The sequence below is a fragment of the Bubalus kerabau genome, chromosome 1 (genome assembly GCF_029407905.1).
Source record: "Bubalus kerabau isolate K-KA32 ecotype Philippines breed swamp buffalo chromosome 1, PCC_UOA_SB_1v2, whole genome shotgun sequence".
Lineage (NCBI taxonomy): Eukaryota > Metazoa > Chordata > Mammalia > Artiodactyla > Bovidae > Bubalus > Bubalus kerabau.
This window is the reverse complement of record NC_073624.1, coordinates 53,733,394-53,758,243: the sequence shown is the minus strand read 5'-3', so window position 1 is coordinate 53,758,243 and position 24,850 is coordinate 53,733,394. Positions and strand designations below refer to the sequence as shown.

At 37.6% G+C, this 24,850-nt stretch overlaps 2 protein-coding genes across 12 annotated transcripts in view; one reads left to right on the top strand and one right to left on the bottom strand.

The window, feature by feature from the left end:
- NOPCHAP1 (NOP protein chaperone 1) overlaps positions 1-24,850 on the top strand; it is a 256,395-nt gene that overhangs the window by 95,895 nt on the left and 135,650 nt on the right. The gene's annotated exons all lie outside the window — the stretch shown is intronic.
- SLC41A2 (solute carrier family 41 member 2) overlaps positions 1-24,850 on the bottom strand; it is a 151,882-nt gene that overhangs the window by 18,179 nt on the left and 108,853 nt on the right. For all 11 annotated transcript variants that reach the window (XM_055574903.1, XM_055574905.1, XM_055574912.1 and 8 more), the window contains 3 exons: positions 23,964-24,043; positions 10,295-10,426; positions 8,759-8,907 (listed from right to left, as the gene is read on the bottom strand). In XM_055574903.1, coding sequence (XP_055430878.1) covers positions 8,759-8,907; positions 10,295-10,426; positions 23,964-24,043 — 361 coding nt within the window. The remainder of the gene's footprint in view (positions 1-8,758; positions 8,908-10,294; positions 10,427-23,963; positions 24,044-24,850) is intronic.

Here is a 24,850-nt window from a genome sequence, read left to right as displayed (position 1 = left end):
ACAGAACTTGACTAAAGTCACGAAATAAGCAGCAGAGCAGAAGTTCAGACTCTGCTCTGACGATGAAGAGCTCTGTGATGTTTCTACAATGTTCTGCACATTGATCTTTTCTTCCTTTGTCCTTTGTGTGTGACATATGTGGTGATTTAAAAGGTTTATAAATACTTTCCTTCTGTGAAAACATTTATTCATTTATCTTTGTAGTTAAAATAATATCAATGAATCATGTGAATGTGACTTCAGAACTAAGACACTGCCAATTAAGATGCTGTTTCTGTTAGGACGTCCATGGACCATATTTCTGCCCTGAGCATGTTTTACTAGATGAAAAATGGAAGATGTTTACTCTTAATCTGTATTTGTGCTGTGACCATGTTCATGTTACCAACACAGATCTCAAAACAAATGAACTATTATTTATGAAACAGAAACACTTCTTAGGAAATTCATTATTCAATATTCAGATTATTAATTTTATTATGAGAGTCATTCATTTGCTCATGTAAGTTGGGCTTGGGCTTTGTTGAGAATATTTTTTCTTGAAAACATGAACATGTTTCTAGAAAACATGAACATCCTTGGAAATATAAGACGGTGCAATTGGCATGTAAGTATAAAATGGCTTCCCTGGTGGAATCTGCCTTCAGTGTGGGAGACCCAAGTTTGATCCCTGGGTTGGGAAGACTCCCTGGAGAAGGGAATGGCTACCCACTCCAGTATTCTTGCCTGGAGAATTACATTGACAAAGGAGCCTGGAAGACCACAGTCCATGGGGTCACAAAGTGTTGGACACTACTGAGTGGCTTTCACTTTTACTTTTCACTTTCATAAAATGAAAAGACAAAACACTGCCTACTGAAAAGGCAGCAATAAAAACTACAGAGACTTCTGCTTTCAAAATTATATTAATAAGAAGTATATGGGACTTCCCTGGTGGTCCAGTGGCTAACACTCTGTGCTCCCAATGAAGGGTGGGACCTGGGTTTGATCCTTGGTCAGGGAACTAGATCCCAAATGCCACAACTAAGACCTGGTGCAGCCAAATAAATAAATATTTTTAAAGAAACAAGTGTAAGTACTACTGTTTTGCTAAGGGAAGTTTCATATTTACTGATATTAATTCAAGCTTCTCATCAGATATAGTGTATACTCTGATCTTCCCTTTTAAACCACCCCCCCACCCCAAACCTACTAAAGCACTTTTAAATAATGAAATCCATGCATAAGTGTAAAGTTTGATTCTGAAGGTACATGGGAAGATGCTTATAACTTACTGTTATAAGGAGGTTATGGAGAAGGCAATGGCACCCCACGCCAGTACTCTTGCCTGGAAAATCCCATGGACGGAGGAGCCTGATAGGCTGCAGTCCATGGGGTCGCGAAGAGTCGGACACAACTGGGCGACTTCACTTTCACTTTTCACTTTCATGCATTGGAGAAGGAAATGGCAACCCACTCCAGTGTTCTTGCCTGGAGAATCCCAGGGACGGGGGAGCCTGGTGGGCTGCCGTCTATGGGGTCACACAGAGTCGGACACGACTGAAGCAACTTAGCAGCATAAGGAGGTTAAGTCTTCAGTTCCTCTCTGATTATTTTATGCATTTAAATCTCATTTCCCACAGCTAAGAGAAGCCTGTGCAGGGCAGGGACAATATCTTCTATTTCTTTTGTACAGTGACTAGCACCATGCTTGAAGATTATGAGCATTATACAGTGGGTAAAATCCTGATATTTATATTTTCACCTTCATTCCACCACTGAAGGGAAACATTTTGCCTCTCCCACATTAAAGAACAGACACAGTCAGGTTTTCCACAAATGTTCACAAGAATTTCCCATGGTATTTGGTACTGCTAGGAGTTTAGAAACGTTCTTAGCAAACTAATTTTGAATATGAAACAATCGGTGCCTAAAAGAGGGAATTAAAATTTTCATTTAGAAATGGTTTTGCTTCATTCTTCCTGAATTATATTAACAAACACTTTGTTGGAATTGAATAGGCCTCTCGGGCTAGAAAAGTCTCATTTTTCTTTCCCACTGAACTATTTTATAGCAGAACAAATATTAATATACTCCATATGGGCCTATCTTTTTGCCTTTTGTAGGTTATGTCATCCAAAGTTTAAGCTTTTATCTCTTCACAGACAAAGGAAGCATATTTAGGATTTCAAACACTAAAGTGAACTAGTAGAGGTTTTAAATTAACTAGGGAAATGAGCTGCAATGAATGCTGTTCTTTCTTTGATGAAGAGATCATCAGTCTGCTTATTTGTTTGATAGTTATCTTTGTACCTTCTCAGGTTTATTATGCTGTCCAGGTACCACATCCTTGAAAAGGACTGCAGGGAATGAGGCAAATAAGTGAAATAGAAAACCCTGAGGAGATATCAAAATTCCCTTTTGCACATCTTAGAAGGAAGGCCAACAAGATCTGTCATAGCCTGAAATACTGTATTATGCCTTTGATTTAACAAATTAACAGGTTCTGAGCAGTCAATGGAGCATTTGAATAAATAAGATGTGAAGGCAGAGGAAATGACTGCTTGGTGAGAAAGAATTCAATCATCTCTAAGTCTGCAGAAGAAAGTATACACTCTGGTTCTTCGAAATCAAAGTTGTGGGTTCCATGAGCTAATTTGATGCAGATAAAAATTCTCGTTTAAAGCCAGCAACTGTACTCTTAGCCATAGCCAGCAGTCTCATAAATGCTGACTGATGGCATAAAAGGTAGAATGGGTGATCAGCATGGTCAGCTTGGTGCCGATCCATTCTTAATGTTGAGAAAACAAAAAAACCCTCAAAATGCATTGTTGCTGGTGGTGAACTAAACTGAATGCCTTCAGCACATTACTCCAGCCTTGACATATTCCAATTACTCTGGCTGCTCCTGGGCTCTGGGCAGGAACAAGAGTAAGAGCACAATCCATCATACCTACTGACTCTATGTGGACTAAACATCACATCACAAAAGCACATTTATTAGGGTCCTTCTAATTTCAAGACACAGGATAAATACCTAAACAAGGAAATTTGTGACAAGTATGTAGATTTTTAAATTTAAAAAACAGTTTCAAAAAATGGACAATGTGCACCTGGGGCAAAAAAAGACACAAACTCAACCATTCTAAGTCCCAAACAATTTCAATTTCAAGTTTACTTTTTACTTTAAGAAATAATCAGCTATAGGACCAAAATTACTAAGTCAATATTCTCTGAAAAACCTTAAGTTTAAAAACTCCTTACTGGACTTCCTGGTGATCCAGTGGCTAAGAATCCATCAGGAGACACAGGTTCGATCCCTAGTCTAGGAAGATTCCATATGCTGAGTGGCAACTAAGCCCATGAACCTTAAGTACTAAAGCCTCAGCGCCCTAGAGCTTGTGCTCTGCAACAAGAGAAGCCACCGCGATGAGAAGCCCAAGCACCACAACTAGGGAAAGACTGCATGCAGTAATGAAGGCCCAGCACAGCCAAAAACAAGTAAATAAATAACATTTTAAAATTCCTTACTATGTAAAAATTCAAACATATACAAAAGTAGAATACAAACTGTCCCCACACCACTCTCATGTCCTATTCCCTCAGGTGCATCCATTTCCAACTCATTCCCAATTCTGCTTTAGCTGAAGTCAACCCTGCACACTCCCTTAAAGTGACAGTGCACCATATTTCATCTCGAAACATTTAAGTTATTTCATTGCTAAACATTTCAGTAAATCCTTACAATTCTAACTGAGTGCCAACAGAATTTGTGGTATTTGTGTTTTATTTTTCATTGCCTTTTATTTTAAAACCTAGGTCCGTGAAAGAGGAAATTTGGAGCAAGGAGAAAATTTAGATTTCTCAGTTTTTCTGGAATTTCTGGTACCTAAATACAGTTATAAACTTTTCTCTTCCCGAAGAGGGAAACAGAGCTACCAAGATATAGTCATTTAGTTTAACAAACATTAATTGAGCACTAGAGATGGGGCAAGATGCCAGAGACAAAAAAAAAGAGTAAAACAAAGACCCTTTCTGTAGAATGGGTGAGACAGACAGACGAACAGACAATGTCAATATAATGTGGAAAAGCTAGGGTAATGGTATTCACAGGGTACCATGGGAACAGAGAATAAAGGCACTTAGACCAAATTAGGTATTCAAGAAAGACTTCCAGAAGATGACATCTGAGTAAGTGCAAAAATACTGCAAAGAACTGTCACTATGTCATTATAATAAGTTCAATATCAAGTTTCTTTCAAGTGGATTTACTTCATATTGTTGGGTGAGGAATTAGGTGGTGGGGGGAAGTTTCCTTAAAGAATATTAGTCTGAGAAGAGAGTGAAATATCAAGAATTGAATTGAGAGAGTAACAGGGACATATATACACTACCATGCGCAAAACAAGTAGCCAGTGGGAAACTGTTCGAGCACAGGGAGCTCAGCCGGGTGCTGGGATGACCTGGAGGGGTGGGGTGGCGCTGAGGATATATGTTAGGGCTTGTTCACTTTGTTGTACAGCAGAAACTAACACAACGCTGTAAAGCAATTATACCCCCCAAAACAAAACCAAACCATTCTATCATGTCTTGAGAGAATACCAAAAGGCCTGGTCTCTACCCTCAAGGAGGTAGGAATCTATATAGAGAAAAATTAAGCATGCATTAGAAAATTTTACTATGGAATAACTAATCAAAATACAGATTTTAGTGACGGGAAGACAGGTATGGACTGAAATATTTAAGTAAGAGCTGGGACTTCAACCAAGATTTTGAATGTAAGTTTCAGTTCAGTTCAGTTCAGTCGCTCAGTCGTGTCCGACTCTTTGCGACCCCATGAATCGCTTAAACCTAGATCAAAAAAGGAAGCCAGCTGAGTAAAGAATATTAAAATATATGTCTTAAGTGGTAAAGAATTCTTCATCTTTAAAAAGTTTTTATTTATTCTTCCATATTTGGATTAAGTGAAGTAGGCAGGGAAAGGTCAAGATTTTTAATCTAAACCTCAAGCCTCCACAGAGATATGTGAATGTGTGTGCTCATGTATGTGTTAGATATGTTAGTGCTGGAGCATGAAGATTTGAATTGAGATTTTACAAGCAGATTCTAAACTATTCCATTGGAATAATACAATGTCAGGTACAAAAACAAAGATCTTCTCTGGAAGGTATCTAATTCTTGGGGAGGAATAAAAACACAAACTCATAAAAATGAAAGTTGTAAAAGACACATAAGAAAATTCAATCAATACTACAAGATTAAAAAAAATTTCAACTGTCCCTCAGAGATTAATGATTCACCATTTATAATTCTATGTTTAATAATAGTAACAATAACAACAGCATCAGCCAACATTCATATAGCATGTACTATGAAGCCAAGTAATTAAATCATTTAATCCTCCAAAGTGCCTATGAGGCAGGTACTACTACAGATGTTCCTTACCTTATCATGAGGATACATCCAAAAAAACCATGGTAAGTTGAAAACACTGTAAATGCATTTAATACAACTACCCTACTGAACATCATAGCTTAGCCTAGCCTGCCTTAAATGTGCTCAGAACACTAACATTATTCTACAGCTGGGCAAAATCATCTAACACAAAGCCTATTTTACACTAAAGTACTGAATAGTTGATATAATTCATTCACTACTGTACTGAAAGCGAAAAACAGAATGGTTGTCTGGGTACAGAATGGTCTTAAGTGGATTGGTTTATTGGTTGGTTGCCCTCATGATCGTACAGCTGACTGGGAACTGTGGCTGACTGTCACTGCCCAGATCTTAAGTCAGGATTATACTGCGTATCACTAGCCTGGGAAATATCAAAATTCAAAAACTGAAGTATGGTTTCCACTGAATGCATTATTGCTTTTGCACATCATAAAGTTGAAAAATCATTTAAGTTGTACTGTCTATATCCCTCCCACTTTACAGAGGAGGTTTGAATACACAGTGAGATTAGTAATTACTCTTTCCTTAATTCTAGTTTTTCAAACTTTATTCATCAGAATTTGGGCTTTCCAGGTGGTTCAGTGGTAAAAAACCCATCCGCCAATGCTGGAGATAGGGGGTCGATCCCTGGGTCAGGAAAATCCCCAGGAGAAGGAAATGGCAACCCACTCGAGTATTCAAGCCTGGAGAATTCCATGGACAGAGGAGCCTGGAGGGCCCCAGTCCCTGGGGTCACAGAGTCGGACACGACTGGGGCATGTATCTACAATCAGAATTTACATCAGAGGCTAACAAAAGACATATAGGTGTACTGTGAGAATAAGGTTGAAATCTAATATTTGTATAAATTCAGATAAATGTCTTATATCCTTCATTAACTTAAGTGAAATGGTGCATGACACTATCTTGGCAAAGAACCATAAAGATAAATGTCAAATCCATCCATGAGGTAAAGAGGTAAAGTTACAAATAGGAACTTACTCTAAAAATGGTGTGTTTAATAGACCAAAGAATGGTCTCTTAAACATTTCCCATCAGATTGAGGAAAGCATCTTTTTCATAATACTTACATACATGGAGAAAATAAATTATAATGAATGACCATAGCATATACAGCAATAAAGATAGCCAGTAGTAAAAACGCATTTGAAATAACTTCTGTCCCTACTGAACAGTAGAAAAATATTACTCCCCAGACAGGATTAGTTGCTTTTTTTTCCAACCTCTGACAGCAAATTATGCATAGCTATTTCCAGCATTTATTTATATTACGTGACATTATAGTACAGTTATTTGTTCAGTAGTCTTCTCTTCAGGCTGTGAGTCTTTGAGTATAGGGCCTGAATTTATGCATCCTGGGATTTAAAGCCCATACCTGCATCTAGTATCATGAATAGAATGAAGGCTTACTGAAGGAATAAATGAATGAATGATTTGATAGGTGACATCTAATAAAATCTCGAGCACTATAAATCATTATAGAAAAGTTAAAACATCAATAAGGTCACAAGGGTTTTGTTACTTTATGAGTAGATTCTTGTCTCCCTTGTTGAGCATTTAAGGCCTTTTTACATTGGTCCTAATCTACCCTTTTAATCTTTTCTCATCTTCTCTTCTTTTAGTTAGATCCACTGTATGAATTACTTCCATTTTCTGGCTTGAGTTCTGTGCTCTATCATCTCTATACTTTTACTCAGTAATCTCCAAAAGTTTTAGCTTATGCAGTCCTTCAGTATAAATAAGTATACTTTACTTAACACTGTGATAATATGCTTATTGTAAAGCAATCATAAAAACAGAAGAAATATTTTAAACAAATGAGGTAGACATACATAAACAGAAGTTTTAATCTTTCCTTTATGTAAACAATGCATTGTTTTGCATGTACTTCACTTTTAAAATCACTGATTTATATCAGAAAAACAAATCCCATAGAGTACTTGTGAGAATAAAATGAGTCTCTACATGTAAAGCATTTAGAACAACACTGGTCATATAGGTAACACAGTAGATGTCAGTTAATTCGGTTAACATTATTACTGTCAATGCAGTTTCTTTTGACTGGAAAATTAATAATTCCACATACTTATCCTCCAGTCCCACTCCTACAAACCCCCTTGAAGGCCAAATTCATATGATATTTTTTCAAAGAATTGTTTGAATGCATCTCTTAAGTTAGGATTTCTCAAAGTAGGAGGTACTAAATCCTACAGAGCTTAGCAAGAAGCCATGGCTAAAAAGCCAAAATAAAGATGGAACAGTTGGAAAAAATTAAGGATGTGTTTCTAGAAAATGAGGCAAATGAAAAAAGAAGTGATTATTAACCCTAAGAAAAATAAAATACACAAAAAGGAAATATAGTACATTATCTGGCTCTGTAGTAAATAACGCTTGTGTGTGTTAGTCGCTTGGTCATGTCCGACTCTTTGCAACCTCATGGACCGTAGCTAAGCCAGGCTCCTCTATCCATGGGGATTCTCCAGGCAAGAACACTGGAGAACACTATAGGGTTGCCATGCCTTTCTCCAGGGGATCTTCCCAACTCAGTCATCTCCCAGGTCTTCTGCACTGCAGGCAGATTCTTTACCATCTGAGCCACCAAGGAAGCCCAAACAATGTTTAGATAGACCCAATGACAGAAACATTGACTACTAATTTAACCCCAAACTGTGATATAACCATATGGGAAAGATACAGCATTATGCCAGCCCCCAAATCCTCAACTTTTGTTAGCAGAAGTCTAAAGGGAATTAAACATGAACTAGAAACTTAGGTATATTACTTTAAAACTCATAGATAAGTACCAGAAGAAATTTAAAAACAATACAGAAAAGGAAAAGATTTTCTTTCTAGAAACTTCTACCATGAGATCAGCAGTGAGAATGGCATCTGCTCTTCTTTTCAATAGTAACAGGAGAAGTTAAAAGGCAAGGAAGCTTTCTCCTTGCTTTCAAAAATTTAAAAGAAACAGATTTTATATCCAGTCAACCTATTCAAAGCATTTTACAACATGCAAAGACTCAAAATTTTTTCTCCTATGCAGCACTCTTCCTCAGGAATTTATCTGCCAAGACATATTCATACTAAAGAAGAGAATAAAAAAAAAAAAAGAGGAGAGTGAGAGGACACAGAATCCAGAAAATAGGAAATCCAATAGGTCTATTGATCAAATCATATTCAAAGTTATTGGTTTTAAGAAGATCAATATGAAGGCATTCAGCTGATTTTTAAAATGTTAAAATATTTCTTGTGCTTTTAGACTTAGTTATACTTTAACATTAATCTGAACATAAAAAAAATTACAAGAGGTTTTCTCTCTTACCTGTAACACAGCAGCAAATAAGTATACTACTACAAAGATCACAGTTAAAGAAGTGTGACCACTTTTCATCAAATGAATAGTGTAGAGGAAAATTAAATGTCCAGGTATCACTAAAAGCAGCAGAACTTGAGCAGACTTATTATTTACTCCTGTAACATAAAATATAAAAGTTGTTAAAACAAAATCATGTATTGGTGAATAATAGATCATAGTTATTAAAATTTGAGGATTACTTCTAGTTATTACTACTATAGTGCACAGAATCACATAAAATTCAATTGCTAAAAATGAATTTTAACTATTTATAATTTTCTTAATTTTTAGAAATTTTCCCTATATGTTATATATTAATTAAATGAAAGGTGGTTGATGAAAGCTTGCTGTGAAGAACACTGATCAAACTATAACATTAGAAAAATGGAGGGAAGACAAAAGAAAAAATATGAAGTTCTTAAAGTACTGGTATGTATTTTTTTCCTACATCATTTAACTCCTTATTATTGATCATTTTAATAACTAAATGATACCTAATCATCTTCTAATAGAGGTTTTTTGGTCATTAAATGTTTTAATTTTATTTTTCCTTTAGAAGTCTTTCACTGCTATTAAAAGACTGGGTATTTCTGAACCTCATTCAAAAGTTACACTTATTACAATACATTTATTTTCATCAGAAAAAAAAAAGTTTTAAAGAATTGTGAGGTTTAAAATTGTGGTTTCGAGGTTTCCCTGGTGGTCCAGTGGTTAAGACTCTGAGCTTCCACGGCAAGGAGCACAGGTTTGATCCCTGGTTGCATAAGTTCTGCATGCCTGCCACACAGTGCAGTCAAAAATAAAATAAAATTGTGGTTTAGTTTTTTGGATATCATATGCCTGGGACATAACAATGTCCTTGTAACTGAGGTTACCCCTCTCATTCTGCTTGCTGGGAATCAAAGGCCTACATTTAGAAAGGTCAAAAGATTAATGTACGAAAGAGTGTGTGCTATGTGGTTAGCTGCTCAGTTGTGTCCGACTTTTTGCAACCCGAAGGACTGTGGCCCGCCAGGCATCTCTGTCCACGGGGATTGTCCAGGCAACAGTACTGGAGTGGGTTGCCATGCCCTTCTCCAGGGGATCTTCCCAACTCAGGATCGAACCCAGGTCTCCTGCATTGCAGGTGGATTCTTTACCAGCTGAACCATTAGGGAAGCCCATAAAAGAGTATGCTTCCCTAAATCACCTAACAATGTTTTCTTATATGCACAAGGTTCTTCTTTCCTAACTTATAAACAAGATATCCAAGAGAAAGATAAAAAAGAAAAACTATACAAGGTTCTTTAACAATTGCAAAATTGATCCACAGTCTTTGGTTGTTGCTGTTCACTGACATTTAGTGAACAAAATCCACTCTATTTAAAATCTATCTGGCTCTCAGAAACAGAAAATTGGGCAACATTCATAAACAAAATATGTATTCAACAAATGTTGCCTGCCTGTACTCATAGAGAGGAAGAGTTCCAGGAATAAAATATGCAAAAATCCACAAGCACCTACCTGGACCAAAAAAAGTTCTAAAAGGGTAGTAACAACCTTTGGGTTCATCAGGCAATTCTCCTGGAATGCTGTGTAAATGAAGGTAGGTAGAAATCCTACTGGCCTGAATGGCCACCAAATTACCACCAATACCTGAAACAGAAGAAAAAACAAATAAGATAGTTAGCTTTGTATTTTCAATAATGTGCACAAAGTCAACTGAATTTATGTATCTATGTCACCCTCTGGGCCAATAAAACAGAACAAAGAGTTCTTCTGAAATGTTGATTTATTTGATGTTGATGTAGATATTCCAAAGGCATAAAATTCCTGCTATGAATGACTCATTCATTGTTTTTTCAAATCTAACTCACTGTTTGGTCTGAAAGCAGAGTAAGTAATTTTTAAAAATTACTATCGCAATCAAGATGTAAAACTAGGTAACAATATGTTTCACATTTATCATCTTAATACATTTATTCAAATAGATAAGGCATGATACATGTCTTCTCAGATTTTGTTGGGGTCCTTTAATGGACTGGGACCTGGTGGTCCGGAGTCGACGATAAGAAAGTGAAAGATAGAAAGAAGCTGATATTCCCTGGTTTATGCAGAGAACCAATAAAGCCCTTGACACAGGGCTTGCATCGCTCACGAAGGCACAGGGTGCCTTCTTGAGGCAGTCTTGGAAGCCCAGGCAGGAGAGTGAGCATGACGGGTTTCTACACTCCAGAAAATTAGCCGGAGAGAGAGAGAGAGAAACAAAAAAGACATGGGGACCTAAGCTCTGATGGAGCAAAGGTGCTTTAATGATCTTTCTGTGAGTATATATAGGCTGTTTCTTTCTTGTACAAGAAAAAATTTATTTCTTGTACAAGAAGATCAGAAAACCAAATGTAGAGCAACCGTTACCAAGGGAACAAGGGATTAATAATGGTCACAAGGTCAGGAGACAATCCATATCTCAAGAAAGAGGATTGAGACTAAGCAGTTTTGTCATAAGGAGAGTGTTTACTGAAGGAGACCCAAGCCTGTCTCATACAGTGACCTCAGTCCCGGGAACAGCTTGCTGCTCCACTTGATAAGAAACACAGGATTTATGAGAAACAGCACGTAGGAATCTTCCTGTTAAACATCCCTTGACAAGATTACTAAAGAAATTGGTATAAGACACTGAAAAAAAATACTCAAGAAAGTGATCTTTTAACCTAGATTATCCTCTCATGTACTCTGAGGAAGAGGAGTTAATGCCAAGAAGCAAAATTAATTCCAAAGGGTGGTAAGTACAGCCAGGGTGAATTAGGACAACCCAAACTCTTCCTACTTTGACAGATTATGAGAGAAGGAGATAGTAGCCATAAAAACAAGTAGGAAGAAAACAACTGAAAATTTCAAATTGTTGAATGCTGAGCATGAGCTAAAATAATCATTAAGAATACCTGTGAGCCCTGGACACAAGGGGAGTCTACACCCACTGTCAACTGTTTCTGCAAGTGTGCCATGAGTGCTTGTGAGACAGACTCAGGCAGGACAGGACACTTGAGAGAGCCAACCTTGGTGGCACACAGCAAGGAATCACATCCAGGACTTCCCTGGTGGTCCAGTGGTTAAGAATCGGCCTGCCAATGCAGGGAGCACAGGTTCCATTCCCGGTCTGAGAAGATCCTACATGCCACAGAGCAACTAAAGCCTGTGAGTCACAGCTACGGAGCCCTCATGCTCTAGAGCCCACGCTCTGCAAGAGAAGCCACTACAATTGGAAGCCTGCACACTGCAATTAGAGAGTAGCTTCTGCTCACCACAGTTAGAGAAAGCCTGCACCCAGCAATGAACACCCAGCATAGCCAAAAATTAAATGCATAAATAAATAAGTTTTTAAAAAAGAGAAAGAAACTGCATCCATTTCTGACTCCCTCTTTCATATGAGGGCTTCCCTGGTGGCTCAGATGGTTAAGAATCTGCCTGCGATGCAGGGGACCTGGGTTGGTAAGATCCCCTGGAGAAGGAAATGGCAACCTACCCCAATGTTCTTGCCTGAATCCCCATGGACAGAGGAGCCTGGCAGGCTGTAGTCCAGAGAGTTGGACATGGCTGAGCGACTGAACAACAACAACAACAACAACAACAACAAAATTGGGATCATCTCAACTGAGTCCAGCCGGCTGATTCTAAATATAAAAGTTTTCACTATAAAAAATAAAAGCCTGTGAATGAATGGAGTGAGCAAATGTCTGCAATCTCTCATCATTCTTAAAACTGTTCTGCTCAAGAGGGAGAATAAAAGAATGTTTTCTATAGAAACTGAACAAGAGAGACTCAGGCCTCAAGGATACCAGACACTATGTCGTACTGATGGAAAATAAGGATGAACTGGAAGTCTGCATAATTAACAGTGGGATTCCTTCAGACCTTCATTTTGCTCCAAGGGGCAGGCAGGAGTCTAACATGCCAGAGAGGAAGTTCGATGTTCAAACTTGGAGGGCTCCCCATGACATGGCCAACCAACCCCACCCCAATCTTCCAATAGTAAAGTGGCCAGTCAACCACCCTCTCCCACCTCCAAGCTCCTTAGCTTCTCAATGCCTCAGGTGCCTTCCTGTAAAACAGAGAAAACAATCCCTCTTTCATAGAGATGATGACATGAGCAAGTTTGTGTTTATACTTGGTGACTTTACCACTCTTTTTTCATCAACTGATAGACCACACTGATAAAAAATCAGAACTATGAAGAAGTTTTTTTAACAATATTATCAATCAACTTGATCTAAAGGACATTTATAGGACACATCACCCAACAATAGCAGAATACATAATTTTTACAAGTGTACACAGATGGACCACACTGTGAGCCATAAAACAAGGTTCAATAAATTTGAAATAATTGCAACATATAAAGTATGTTTTCTGGCCACAATGGAAAAGATAGATATCTGAAAATTTCCCCAAATGCTGGAAAGCAAATAATACCCTTCCAAATAACCCACAAATCAAAGAAAAAAAATCACACAGGAAATTTTAAAATATTCTGGATTTAATGAAAATGAAAACACAACATATTGAGATTTGTGGGAGGTACCTAGAGTAGTACTTATAAATTCACAGGATTAAATCTTACATTAGAAGAGAAGAGTACTACTCTATATAAAATAACTAATAAGAAACTGCTGTATAGCACAGGGAATTCTGCTCAGTACTCTATAATGGCCTATTTGGGAAAAGACTCTAGAATGTTAAAAAAAAAAGAGTGGATGTATGTATAACTGATTCACTTTGCTGTACACCTGAAACTAACACAACATTGTAAATCAACTATACTCCAATAAAACATTTTTAAAAACTCACATAATGAGACTAGCATAACTCTGTATTCAAAATCCAACAATGACAATATAAAAAAGGAAAATTATAAGCCAATCTTGTGAATCAAAATAAATGTAAAAAGATATCAATCTGCTGGCAAACCAAATCCAGCAAAATGTTAAATGTGTAAAATACATCACCAAAAAATCAGATTTATCTTAAGAATATAAGACTGACTTAATAATTGAAAATAATACATATAGCACATTAACAAATAAATGAAGGAAAAAGATGATTATATTATATGAATAAACAGAAAAGTTGATAAAATTCAGCATTTTATTATTTATTATTAAAAACGCTTAGCAAACCAGGAATTGAGGGGGACTTCTTTAAACTGATAACCACATACACTCACCCCCCCACACACATCCACACATGAAATCTGTCATATACAAAAGAGGTACTGCAGATCAATAAAGACTGACATAGATTTTTCAATAAATAGTGTTTTTTAATTGCATATTTTTAATTCAAAAATTAATATTAAATGGAAGTCTTTTAATTACTCTATCGTAAAAGCTCTAAGTAAAACAGTTCATTTTAACTTGGGTAAACAGTTTTCATGGCAGCCACAGCATTATACTTCATATATGTTTTTCTCCTGTCAGGTAACATCCAACAGATAAGGTACCAAGAGCTCAGAACAGTTACTAATTGTTTGCTCTTTACATTCTGTAACATAAATAGCCACTATCTCAATCAAGCTACAGGCATCATGATAACAGAGGGAATTTGTCTTACTGCTATGTACATAGCAGACACTGATCTAATTTGTTGGATAGCTATTTCATATTTTAAAATATAATTTTAATTAATTTATTTATTATAATTGGAGGCTAATTACTTTTCAATACTGTGGTGGTTTTTGCCATACATTGACATGAATCAGCCACAGGTGTATAAGATAGTTATTAAACACCAAAAAAAAATACCAGTGGGGGTGTAATGGAATTGTGAATTAGTAAAGATTCCCTGGTGCTTCAGATGGTAAAGTGTCTGCCCGCAATGCGGGAGACCCGGGTTTGATCCTTGGGTTGGGAAGATCCCCTGGAGAAGGAAATGGCAACCCACTCCAGTACTCTTGCCTAGAAAATTCCATGGATGGAGGAGCCTAGTGGGCTACAGTCCATGCGGTCGCAAAGAGTCGGACACGACTGAGCAACTTGACTTCAAAGGTGAAGTGGCCAGTCTTAGATGAAAGAGTCCACTCTTCTTCTGGGATACAAGTAGAAAAGGTTAAGAGTAGAGGTTAAGGTTAAGAGGTTAAGAAGAGGGGTAAAAGAAGAGGAAGGAGAAGGAAGCTGGGAGGTACTGGCCTAAAGCCTCTGTCTTCTCTGCACAGCTGCCCTACAGCAGACATTAAAGGAACTTCTGGCAGGTGGAAAACAAAGCTAGATGGAAATCTGAATCTACAGAAAGGAAACAAGAGTGCTGAAAATGTTAAATATATCAGATCAGATCAGATCAGTCGCTCAGTCGTGTCCGACTCTTTGCGACCCCATGAATCGCAGCACACCAGGCCTCCCTGTCCATCACCAACTCCCGGAGTTCACTCAGACTCACGTCCATCGAGTCAGTGATGCCATCCAGCCATATCATCCTCTGTCGTCCCCTTGTCCTCTTGCCCCCAATCCCTCCCAGCATCAGAGTCTTTTCCAATGAGTCAACTCTTCGCATGAGGTGGCCAAAGTACTGGAGTTTCAGCTTTAGCATCATTCCTTCCAAAGAAATCCCAGGGCTGATCTCCTTCAGAATGGACTGGTTGGATCTCCTTGCAGTCCAAGGGACTCTCAAGAGTCTTCTCCAACACCACAGTTCAAAAGCATCAATTCTTCGGCACTCAGCCTTCTTCACAGTCCAACTCTCACATCCATACATGACCACAGGAAAAACCATAGCCTTGACTAGATGGACCTTTGTTGGCAAAGTAATGTCTCTGCTTTTCAATATGCTATCTAGGTTGGTCATAACTTTCCTTCCAAGGAGTAAGCATCTTTTAATTTCATGGCTGCAGTCACCATCTGCAGTGATTTTGGAGCCCAGAAAAATAAAGTCTGACACTGTTTCCACTGTTTCCCCATCTATTTCCCATGAAGTGATGGGACTGGATGCCATGATCTTCGTTTTCTTTTTTTTTTTTTTTTAATTTTATTTTTAAATTTTACATAATTGTATTAGTTTTGCCAAATATCAAAATGAATCCACCACGGGTATACATGTGTTCCCCATCCTGTACCCTCCTCCCTCCTCCCTCCCCATACCATCCCTCTGGGTCGTCCCAGTGCACCAGCCCCAAGCATCCAGTATCGTGCATCGAACCTGGACTGGCAACTCGTTTCATACATGATATTTTACATGTTTCAATGCCATTCTCCCAAATCTTCCCACCCTCTCCCTCTCCCACAGAGTCCATAAGACTGTTCTATACATCAGTGTCTCTTTTGCTGTCTCGTACACAGGGTTATTGTTACCATCTTTCTAAATTCCATATATATGCATTAGTATACTGTATTGGTGTTTTTCTTTCTGGCTTACTTCACTCTGTATAATAGGCTCCAGTTTCATCCACCTCATTAGAATTGATTCAAATGTGTTCTTTTTAATGGCTGAGTAGTACTCCATTGTGTATATGTACCACAGCTTTCTTATCCATTCATCTGCTGATGGACATGTAGGTTGCTTCCATGTCCTGGCTATTATAAACAGTGCTGCGATGAACATTGGGGTACACGTGTCTCTTTCCCTTCTGGTTTCCTCAGTGTGTATGCCCAGCAGTGGGATTGCTGGATCATAAGGCAGTTCTATTTTCAGTTTTTTAAGGAATCTCCACATGGTTCTCCATAGTGGCTGTACCAGTTTGCAGTCCCACCAACAGTGTAAGAGGGTTCCCTTTTCTCCACACCCTCTCCAGCATTTACTGCTTGTAGACTTTTGGATCGCAGCCATTCTGACTGGTGTGAAATGGTACCTCATAGTGGTTTTGATTTGCATTTCTCTGATAATGAGTGATGTTGAGCATCTTTTCATGTGTTTGTTAGCCATCTGTATGTCTTCTTTGGAGAAATGTCTATTTAGTTCTTTGGCCCATTTTTTGATTGGGTCATTTATTTTTCTGGAGTTGAGCTGTAGGAGTTGCTTGTATATTCTCGAGATTAGTTGTTTGTCAGTTGCTTCATTTGCTATTATCTTCTCCCATTCTGAAGGCTGTCTTTTCACCTTGCTAATAGTTTCCTTTGATGTGCAGAAGCTTTTAAGGTTAATTAGGTCCCATTTATTTATTTTTGCTTTTATTTCCAATATTCTGGGAGGTGGGTCATAGAGGATCCTGCTGTGATGTATGTCAGAGAGTGTTTTGCCTATGTTCTCCTCTAGGAGTTTTGTAGTTTCTGGTCTTACGTTGAGATCTTTAATCCATTTTGAGTTTATTTTTGTGTATGGTGTTAGAAAGTGTTCTAGTTTCATTCTCTTACAAGTGGTTGACCAGATTTCCCAGCACCACTTGTTAAAGAGATTGTCTTTAATCCATTGTGTATTCTTGCCTCCTTTGTCAAAGATAAGGTGTCCATATGTGCGTGGATTTATCTCTGGGCTTTCTATTTTGTTCCATTGATCTATATTTCTGTCTTTGTGCCAGTACCATACTGTCTTGATAACTGTGGCTTTGTAGTAGAGCCTGAAGTCAGGTAGGTTGATTGCTCCAGTTCCATTCTTCTTTCTCAAGATAGCTTTGGCTATTCGAGGTTTTTTGTATTTCCATACAAATTGTGAAATTATTTGTTCTAGCTCTGTGAAGAATACTGTTGGTAGCTTGATAGGGATAGCATTGAATCTATAAATTGCTTTGGGTAGTATACTCATTTTCACTATATTGATTCTTCCAATCCATGAACATGGTATATTTCTCCATCTGTTAGTGTCCTCTTTGATTTCTTTCACCAGTGTTTTATAGTTTTCTATATATAGGTCTTTAGTTTCTTTAGGTAGATATAGTCCTAAGTATTTTATTCTTTCCGTTGCAATGGTGAATGGAATTGTTTCCTTAATTTCTCTTTCTGTTTTCTCATTATTAGTGTATAGGAATGCAAGGGATTTCTGTGTGTTGATTCTATATCCTGCAACTTTACTATAGTCATTGATTAGTTCTGGTAATTTTCTGGTGGAGTCTTTAGGGTTTTCTATGTAGAGGATCATGTCATCTGCAAACAGTGAGAGTTTTACTTCTTCTTTTCCAATTTGGATTCCTTTTATTTCTTTTTCTGCTCTGATTGCTGTGGCCAAAACTTCCAAAACTATGTTGAATAGTAATGGTGAAAGTGGGCACCCTTGTCTTGTTCCTGACTTTAGAGGAAATGCTTTCAATTTTTCCCCATTGAGGATCATGTTTGCTGTGGGTTTGTCATATATAGCTTTTATTATGTTGAGGTATGTTCCTTCTATTCCTGCTTTCTGGAGAGTTTTTATCATAAATGGATGTTGAATTTTGTCAAAGGCTTTCTCTGCATCTATTGAGATAATCACATGGTTTTTATTTTTCAATTTGTTAATGTGGTGTATTACATTGATTGATTGGTGGATGATCTTCATTTTCTGAATGTTGAGTTTTAAGCCAACTTTTTCACTCTCCACTTTCACTTTCATCAAGAGGCTTTTTAGTTCCTCTTCACTTTCTGCCATAAGGGTGGTGTCATCTGCATATCTGAGGTTATTGATATTTCTCCTGGAAATCTTGATTCCAGCTTGTGTTTCTTCCAGTCCAGCATTTCTCATGATGTACTCTGCATATAAGTTAAATAAACAGGGTGACAATATACGGCCTTGACGTACTCCTTTTCCTATTTGGAACCAGTCTGTTGTTCCATGTCCAGTTCGAACTGTTGCTTCCTGACCTGCATACAATTTTCTCAAGAGGCAGTCAGGTGGTCTGGTATTCCCATCTCTTTCAGAATTGTCCACAGTTTATTGTGATCCACACAGTCAAAGGCTTTGGCATAGGTGATAAAGCAGAAATAGATGTTTTTCTGGAACTCTCTTGCTTTTCCCATGATCCAGCGGATGTTGCCAATTTGATCTCTGGTTCCTCTGCCTTTTCTAAAACCAACTTGAACATCAGGAAGTTCACGGTTCACATATTGCTGAAGCCTGGCTTGGAGAATTTTGAGCATTACTTTACTAGCGTGTGAGATGAGTGCAATTGTGCAGTAGTTTGAGCATTCTTTGGCATTGCCTTTCTTTGGGATTGGAATGAAAACTGACCTTTTCCAGTCCTGTGGCCACTGCTGAGTTTTCAAAATTTGCTGGCATATTGAATGCAGCACTTTCACAGCATCGTCTTTCAGGATTTGGGATAGCTCAACTGGAATTCTATCACCTCCACTAGCTTTGTTCGTAGTGATGCTTTCTAACGCCCACTTGACTTCACATTCCAGGATGTCTGGCTCTAGGTCAGTGATCACACCATCGTGATTATCTTGGTCGTGAAGATCTTTTTTGTACAGTTCTTCTGTGTATTCTTGCCACCTCTTCTTACTATCTTCTGCTTCTGTTAGGTCCATACCATTTCTGTCCTTTATCGAGCCCATCTTTCCATGAAATGTTCCCTTGGTATCTCTGATTTTCTTGAAGAGATCTCTAGTCTTTCCCATTCTGTTGTTTTCCTCTATTTCTTTGCAATGATGGCTGAAGAAGGCTTTCTTATCTCTTCTTGCTATTCTTTGGAACTCTGCATTCAGATGTTTATCTTTACTTTTCTCCTTTGCTTTTCACTTCTCTTCTTTTCACAGCTATTTGTAAGGCCTCTCCAGACAGCCATTTTGCTTTTTTGCATTTCTTTTCCATGGGGATGGTCTTGATCCCTGTCTCCTGTACAATGTCACGAACCTCATTCCATAGTTCATCAGGCACTCTATCTATCAGATCTAGGCCCTTAAATCTGTTTCTCACTTCCACTGTATAATCATAAGGGATTTGATTTAGGTCATACCTGAATGGTCTAGTGGTTTTCCCTACTTTCTTCAATTTAAGTCTGAATTTGGCAATAAGGAGTTCATGGTCTGAGCCACAGTCAGCTCCTGGTCTTGTTTTTGCTGACTGTATAGAGCTTCTCCATCTGCAAAGAATATAATCAATCTGATTTTGGTGTTGACCATCTGGTGATGTCCATGTATAGAGTCTTCTCTTGTGTTGTTGGAAGAGGGTGTTTGTTATGACCAGTACATTTTCTTGGCAAAACTCTATTAGTCTTTGCCCTGCTTCATTCTGTATTCCAAGGCCAAATTTTCCTGTTACTCCAGGTGTTTCTTGACTTCCTACTTTTGCATTCCAGTCCCCTATAATGAAAAGGACATCGTTTTTGGGTGTTAGTTCTAAAAGGTCTTGTAGGTCTTCATAGAACCAGTTAACTTCAGCTTATTCAGTGTTACTGGTTGGGGCATAGACTTGGATTACTGTGATATTGAATGGTTTGCCTTGGAAACGAACAGAGATCATTCTGTCGTTTTTGAGATCGCATCCAAGTACTGCATTTCGGACTCTTTTGTTGACCATGATGGCTACTCCATTTCTTCTGCGGGATTCCTGCCCGCAATAGTAGATATAATGATCATCTGAGTTAAATTCACCCATTCCAGTCCATTTCAGTTCGCTGATTCCTAGAATGTTGACATTCACTCTTGCCATCTCTTGTTTGACCACTTCCAATTTGCCTTGATTCATGGACCTGACATTCCAGGTTCCTATGCAATATTGCTCTTTACAGCATTGGACCTTGCTTCTATCACCAGTCACATCCACAGCTGGGTATTCTTTTTGCTTTGGCTCCATCCCTTCATTCTTTCTGGAGTTATTTCTCCTCTGATCTCCAGTAGCATATTGGGCACCTACTGACCTCTTTCAGTATCCTATCATTTTGCCTTTTCATACTGTTCATGGGGTTCTCAAGGCAAGAATACTGAAGTGGTTTGCCATTCCCTTCTCCAGTGGACCACATTCTGTCAGATCTCTCTACCATGACCTGCCCATCTTGGGTTGCCCCACAGGCGTGGCTTAGTTTCATTGAGTTAGACAAGGCTGTGGTCCTAGTGTGATTAGATTGACTAGTTTTCTGTGAGTATGGTTTCAGTGTGTCTGCCCTCTGATGCCCTCTTGCAACACCTACCGTCTTACTTGGGTTTCTCTTACCTTGGTCTTGGTTAAATATATAGGGAAATATAAAAAGATACCAACCCCTCAGTTTTAATCTTTTAAAAAAATAACTGTGGAAAGCAAAAATGTTACACGGTTTATAACAAAGTAGAATGTATGACAAAAAGAGCTCAGAAGAAAGAGTGAAATTGCAAAAGGATAAGACATAAGGTTCTTATACATAAAGGATAAGAGATAAGGTTCTTATCCTTTATGTAAAGTGGTATATTGCTGTTTGAAAGAGACTGTGATAAAGATATAATAAGCCCTAGATTAGCAGTTCTCAAAGTATGGTCTGGAAAGAAGGTTAGAAGGAAGGTTAGATTCAGAAATTCTAACTCCTGGACAACATACGTACCAGAAGGGGAGGTTCACATCATATATTAGCATGGAAAAAGCTTTATGAAATTCTGTGGAAAAGAAATCTTTTTAACCTAATGTTTCCCAAACTTAGCTGACCACAGAACTCACTTATCAAATTATACTTATTAACATATCGAGAACTATTGTTACAGGAAATATATTTTAGAAAATGCTACTGGTTCTGAGAGTTGTTAATAAAATTTAAGATACCCTAGATATGAGTCCTTATCTTTATTTGAGGATTAAATAGTATGCATAGAAGACCTAAAAGTCATTTGCCACATAGTAGGGGCTTACTAAATAGCAAATGATGATGATAATGATATGATAAAGACTATGACAAAACAGGGATCTTTTAAATAGTACATGCCTTAGCACATTTTAAATGAAATTCAGTTCTCAGAAGTTCCACTTTTTCTGAGGAACGTGGAATGACTCTTCTCTATCAATGTTTTGAATGAACAGCATTTAACACTAGAAAGAGTTTACAGTGATACCCAACTAAGAGGTTTACTTACTGAGATAAAAAAAAGATTTACCACCATGCCAAACCATACACAGACTTCCAAAGATAGTACTTCAGCAAACTGTTTCTTATGGAAGGTGAAATCACAGAGAAACTAAAACCTTACTGCTAAAGGGGTTGTAATTTAAGTTAAATTTCTCATTAAAATGCTGGGCAACACGGTTCTAGCTGGGCAACACAGTTCTAACAGTCATTGTTGGATAATATTTATCCTAGTAAACTCATCAAATAATAGTCATTGAAAAGGATTTGAACAGGGGGAAAGAAAGTAGTAGCTATTCCAGGCAGTGAAAATTACATCTCTGTACGGCCACAATACAAGAATCAAATCATGATGAAGGACACAGTTGTATGCATATAGGGAGAGTCTTGATAGCTAGGGAGAAAAATTCTAATTTGATTGGACAGGCAGGAGAAAATCACTGTTAAATCCCATTATCTTAAAACTAATGTAATAAAAACAATGCTTAAGGTAGACCAGTCTTCTAGTGACATTCAATTTGTATTGAATAGGGAGTGAGTCAAGAAGGCTACTTTATTACTTGACTGATGGCTGGACTGAGATATTAGTGGACTAAAGTGGTAAGACATACTTGTTATATAAATCAATGAACAGATAAATTATGTTAATGTACAAATAGACAAGTTTGGGTCATTATCTATTCAAAGAGGATGAAGAGCCAGGTAGAATCAAATAGTTTTGTGATTTTACGGGCAGGGAGAATGTTGGTATCAGGAAAACTGGAAGGGGCATCTCTGCTGCTGCTGCTAAGTCGCTTCAGTCATGTCCAACTCTGTGCGACCCCAGAGATGGCAGCCCACCAGGCTCCCCCATCCCTGGGATTCTCCAGGCAAGAAGACTGGAGTGGGTTGCCATTTCCTTCTCCAATGCATGAAAGTGAAAACTGAAAGTGAAGTCACTCAGTCGTGTCCGACTCCTAGTGACCCCATGGACTGCAGCCTGCCAGGCTCCTCCATCCATGGGATTTTCCAGGCAAGAGTACTGGAGTGGGGTGCCATTGCCTTCTTTGCAATTTATTCATTTACTGAAAAATTAAAATGTTAAGTAAAAATTTTAGATATGGGGACTTCTCTAGTGGCTGAGCAGTTAAGAATCCATCTTGCAATTCAGGGGACATGGGTTCCATCCCTGGTTGGGGAACTAAGATTCCACATGATTCAGAGCAACTAAGAACCCACATACAACTAGAGAACTGGTGTGTGGCAATGGAGACCTCATGTGCCACAACTAAGACTGGAAGCAGGAAAATAAATAATTAAAAAAAAATTTTAGATATGAAATTAGATTTTAGAGAATTTGCCTCTGTAGAACATATTTTCTTATCTATAAATATATAAAGTGATTTATATTAAATGTTATATCCTCTGATATAGTTTCCTCCAGGTAGAATTATTTTAAATTATATTGGCTTAGGTTATCATGAAATCCAGTTTAATGACAGCCAGCCCTAAAGCCAGTGGGACTGGATTAAAATTATCTTTTTTAAATGGTATTTTAAATGGAATTTATAAAAAAATCCCTGTGAATTTAACTATTATAATTCCCATTTTATAGATAAGAAAAAACATAAAGCAGATCTGAGAAGGATCAGCAGAGGAATGATAGATTTTAATGGGCTGAATTGACTTCAGCAATGCTTAAATCTAGCTAAATCTAATTTAGCCACAAAGATTGATGAGGGCAGCAACAAAACAATGTAAGACAGCATATAAGATAAGCCCAAAGTAAATAATAATAGATTATGGAAATACCCTATGTGGCTCAGATGGTAAAGAATCTGCCTGCAGTGCAGGAGACCCAGGTTCAATCCCTGGGTCGGGAGATCCCCTGGAAAAGGGAGTGGCTACCGGCTCCAATATTCTTGGCTAGAGAACTCCATAGACAGAGGAGCTACAGTCCATGGGGTCACAGAGTCAAACATAAGTGAGTGACTAACACTTTTTTTTTCATTCTGCACAGTAACTTTAAAAATCAAGTATGTTTGACTCTTAAATTAATATCTAGAGATAAGATTAAGTAAGAGTTTTTTTCAAAAATATGTTTTGTATACTGAGAACATGGAATGTAATTTCTACCACAAGCAACAACCTGGTACTGAAAACAAAATAGATACAACATTTATTTATTTACTAAATGGATAGAAATAAAATGAAAGAGAGACCTCTGAATTCAAAGATTCCTGTTCATACCTAAGAATACCGAAAGATACTACATCGTTATGAAACAGTAATTCTTACCATTAATAACTGGTGTGTAAACAACAATCCCAACCAAGTTTGGATCAGATACAGTTGTGTCCAGAATAAGGCCTCCAATGCTGAAAGATATAAAATCATGTAATTTAGGGAAGAGGAAAGGAAATGGACTAATTTGAAATTGTTTTTTTATATATAAACACTTCTAGTTTTAAAAATAAATATTTAGCTATTTTAAAAACTGAATAAAAAGAAAAGATATTAACAGTAAAAATCAATGTCAAAAGTAAAATGTTGATAATAAAACATGGCATAAGATGTAGCCCCACATTTCAGGGCTCTCCTTCTGGTCTGTGTATTTACATATGCTATTTGTAAAAAGAAAAAAAAAACATACTTTCAGTGCACTAAAATGTCTGGAAGAGCATAGAAGAAATTACTAACAATGTCTATCCCTAGGGCTGAGACTGACAGGAGATTCACGGTTACTTAATATCCTTCTTTGCTTATTCGTTTTTTTTAAAATCATGTGCATTTTATTATCTTTATAATTTAAAATTTTTTAAAGAGTATTTTTTTACATTTGAAGTAAGCAAGCCACTAAGGGATGACTTTTATTCTGTTCACATTAGATATAGTACATGACAGCATCTTATCATTGCTAAATTAAAGTAATGAGGTGTAGCCAGAGGAGGAGCTGACCTGGTGAACAGAGGTCTAGAAAAGTAACATACTTTTTTCTTTTTATATAGTGGCAAGACATACTATCAATATCTCAATGGAGCTTGGAGATTTTTTTTGTTGTTTCCAAGACCATTATTAATTGGTTAACTTCAGTCTGTTGGTCTACCTAGTATTACATAAAACAGTGTTGGTCCCAATATATCATGGGATCCTGTTGTTTAAATCCACATTACAGAAAAATGAAC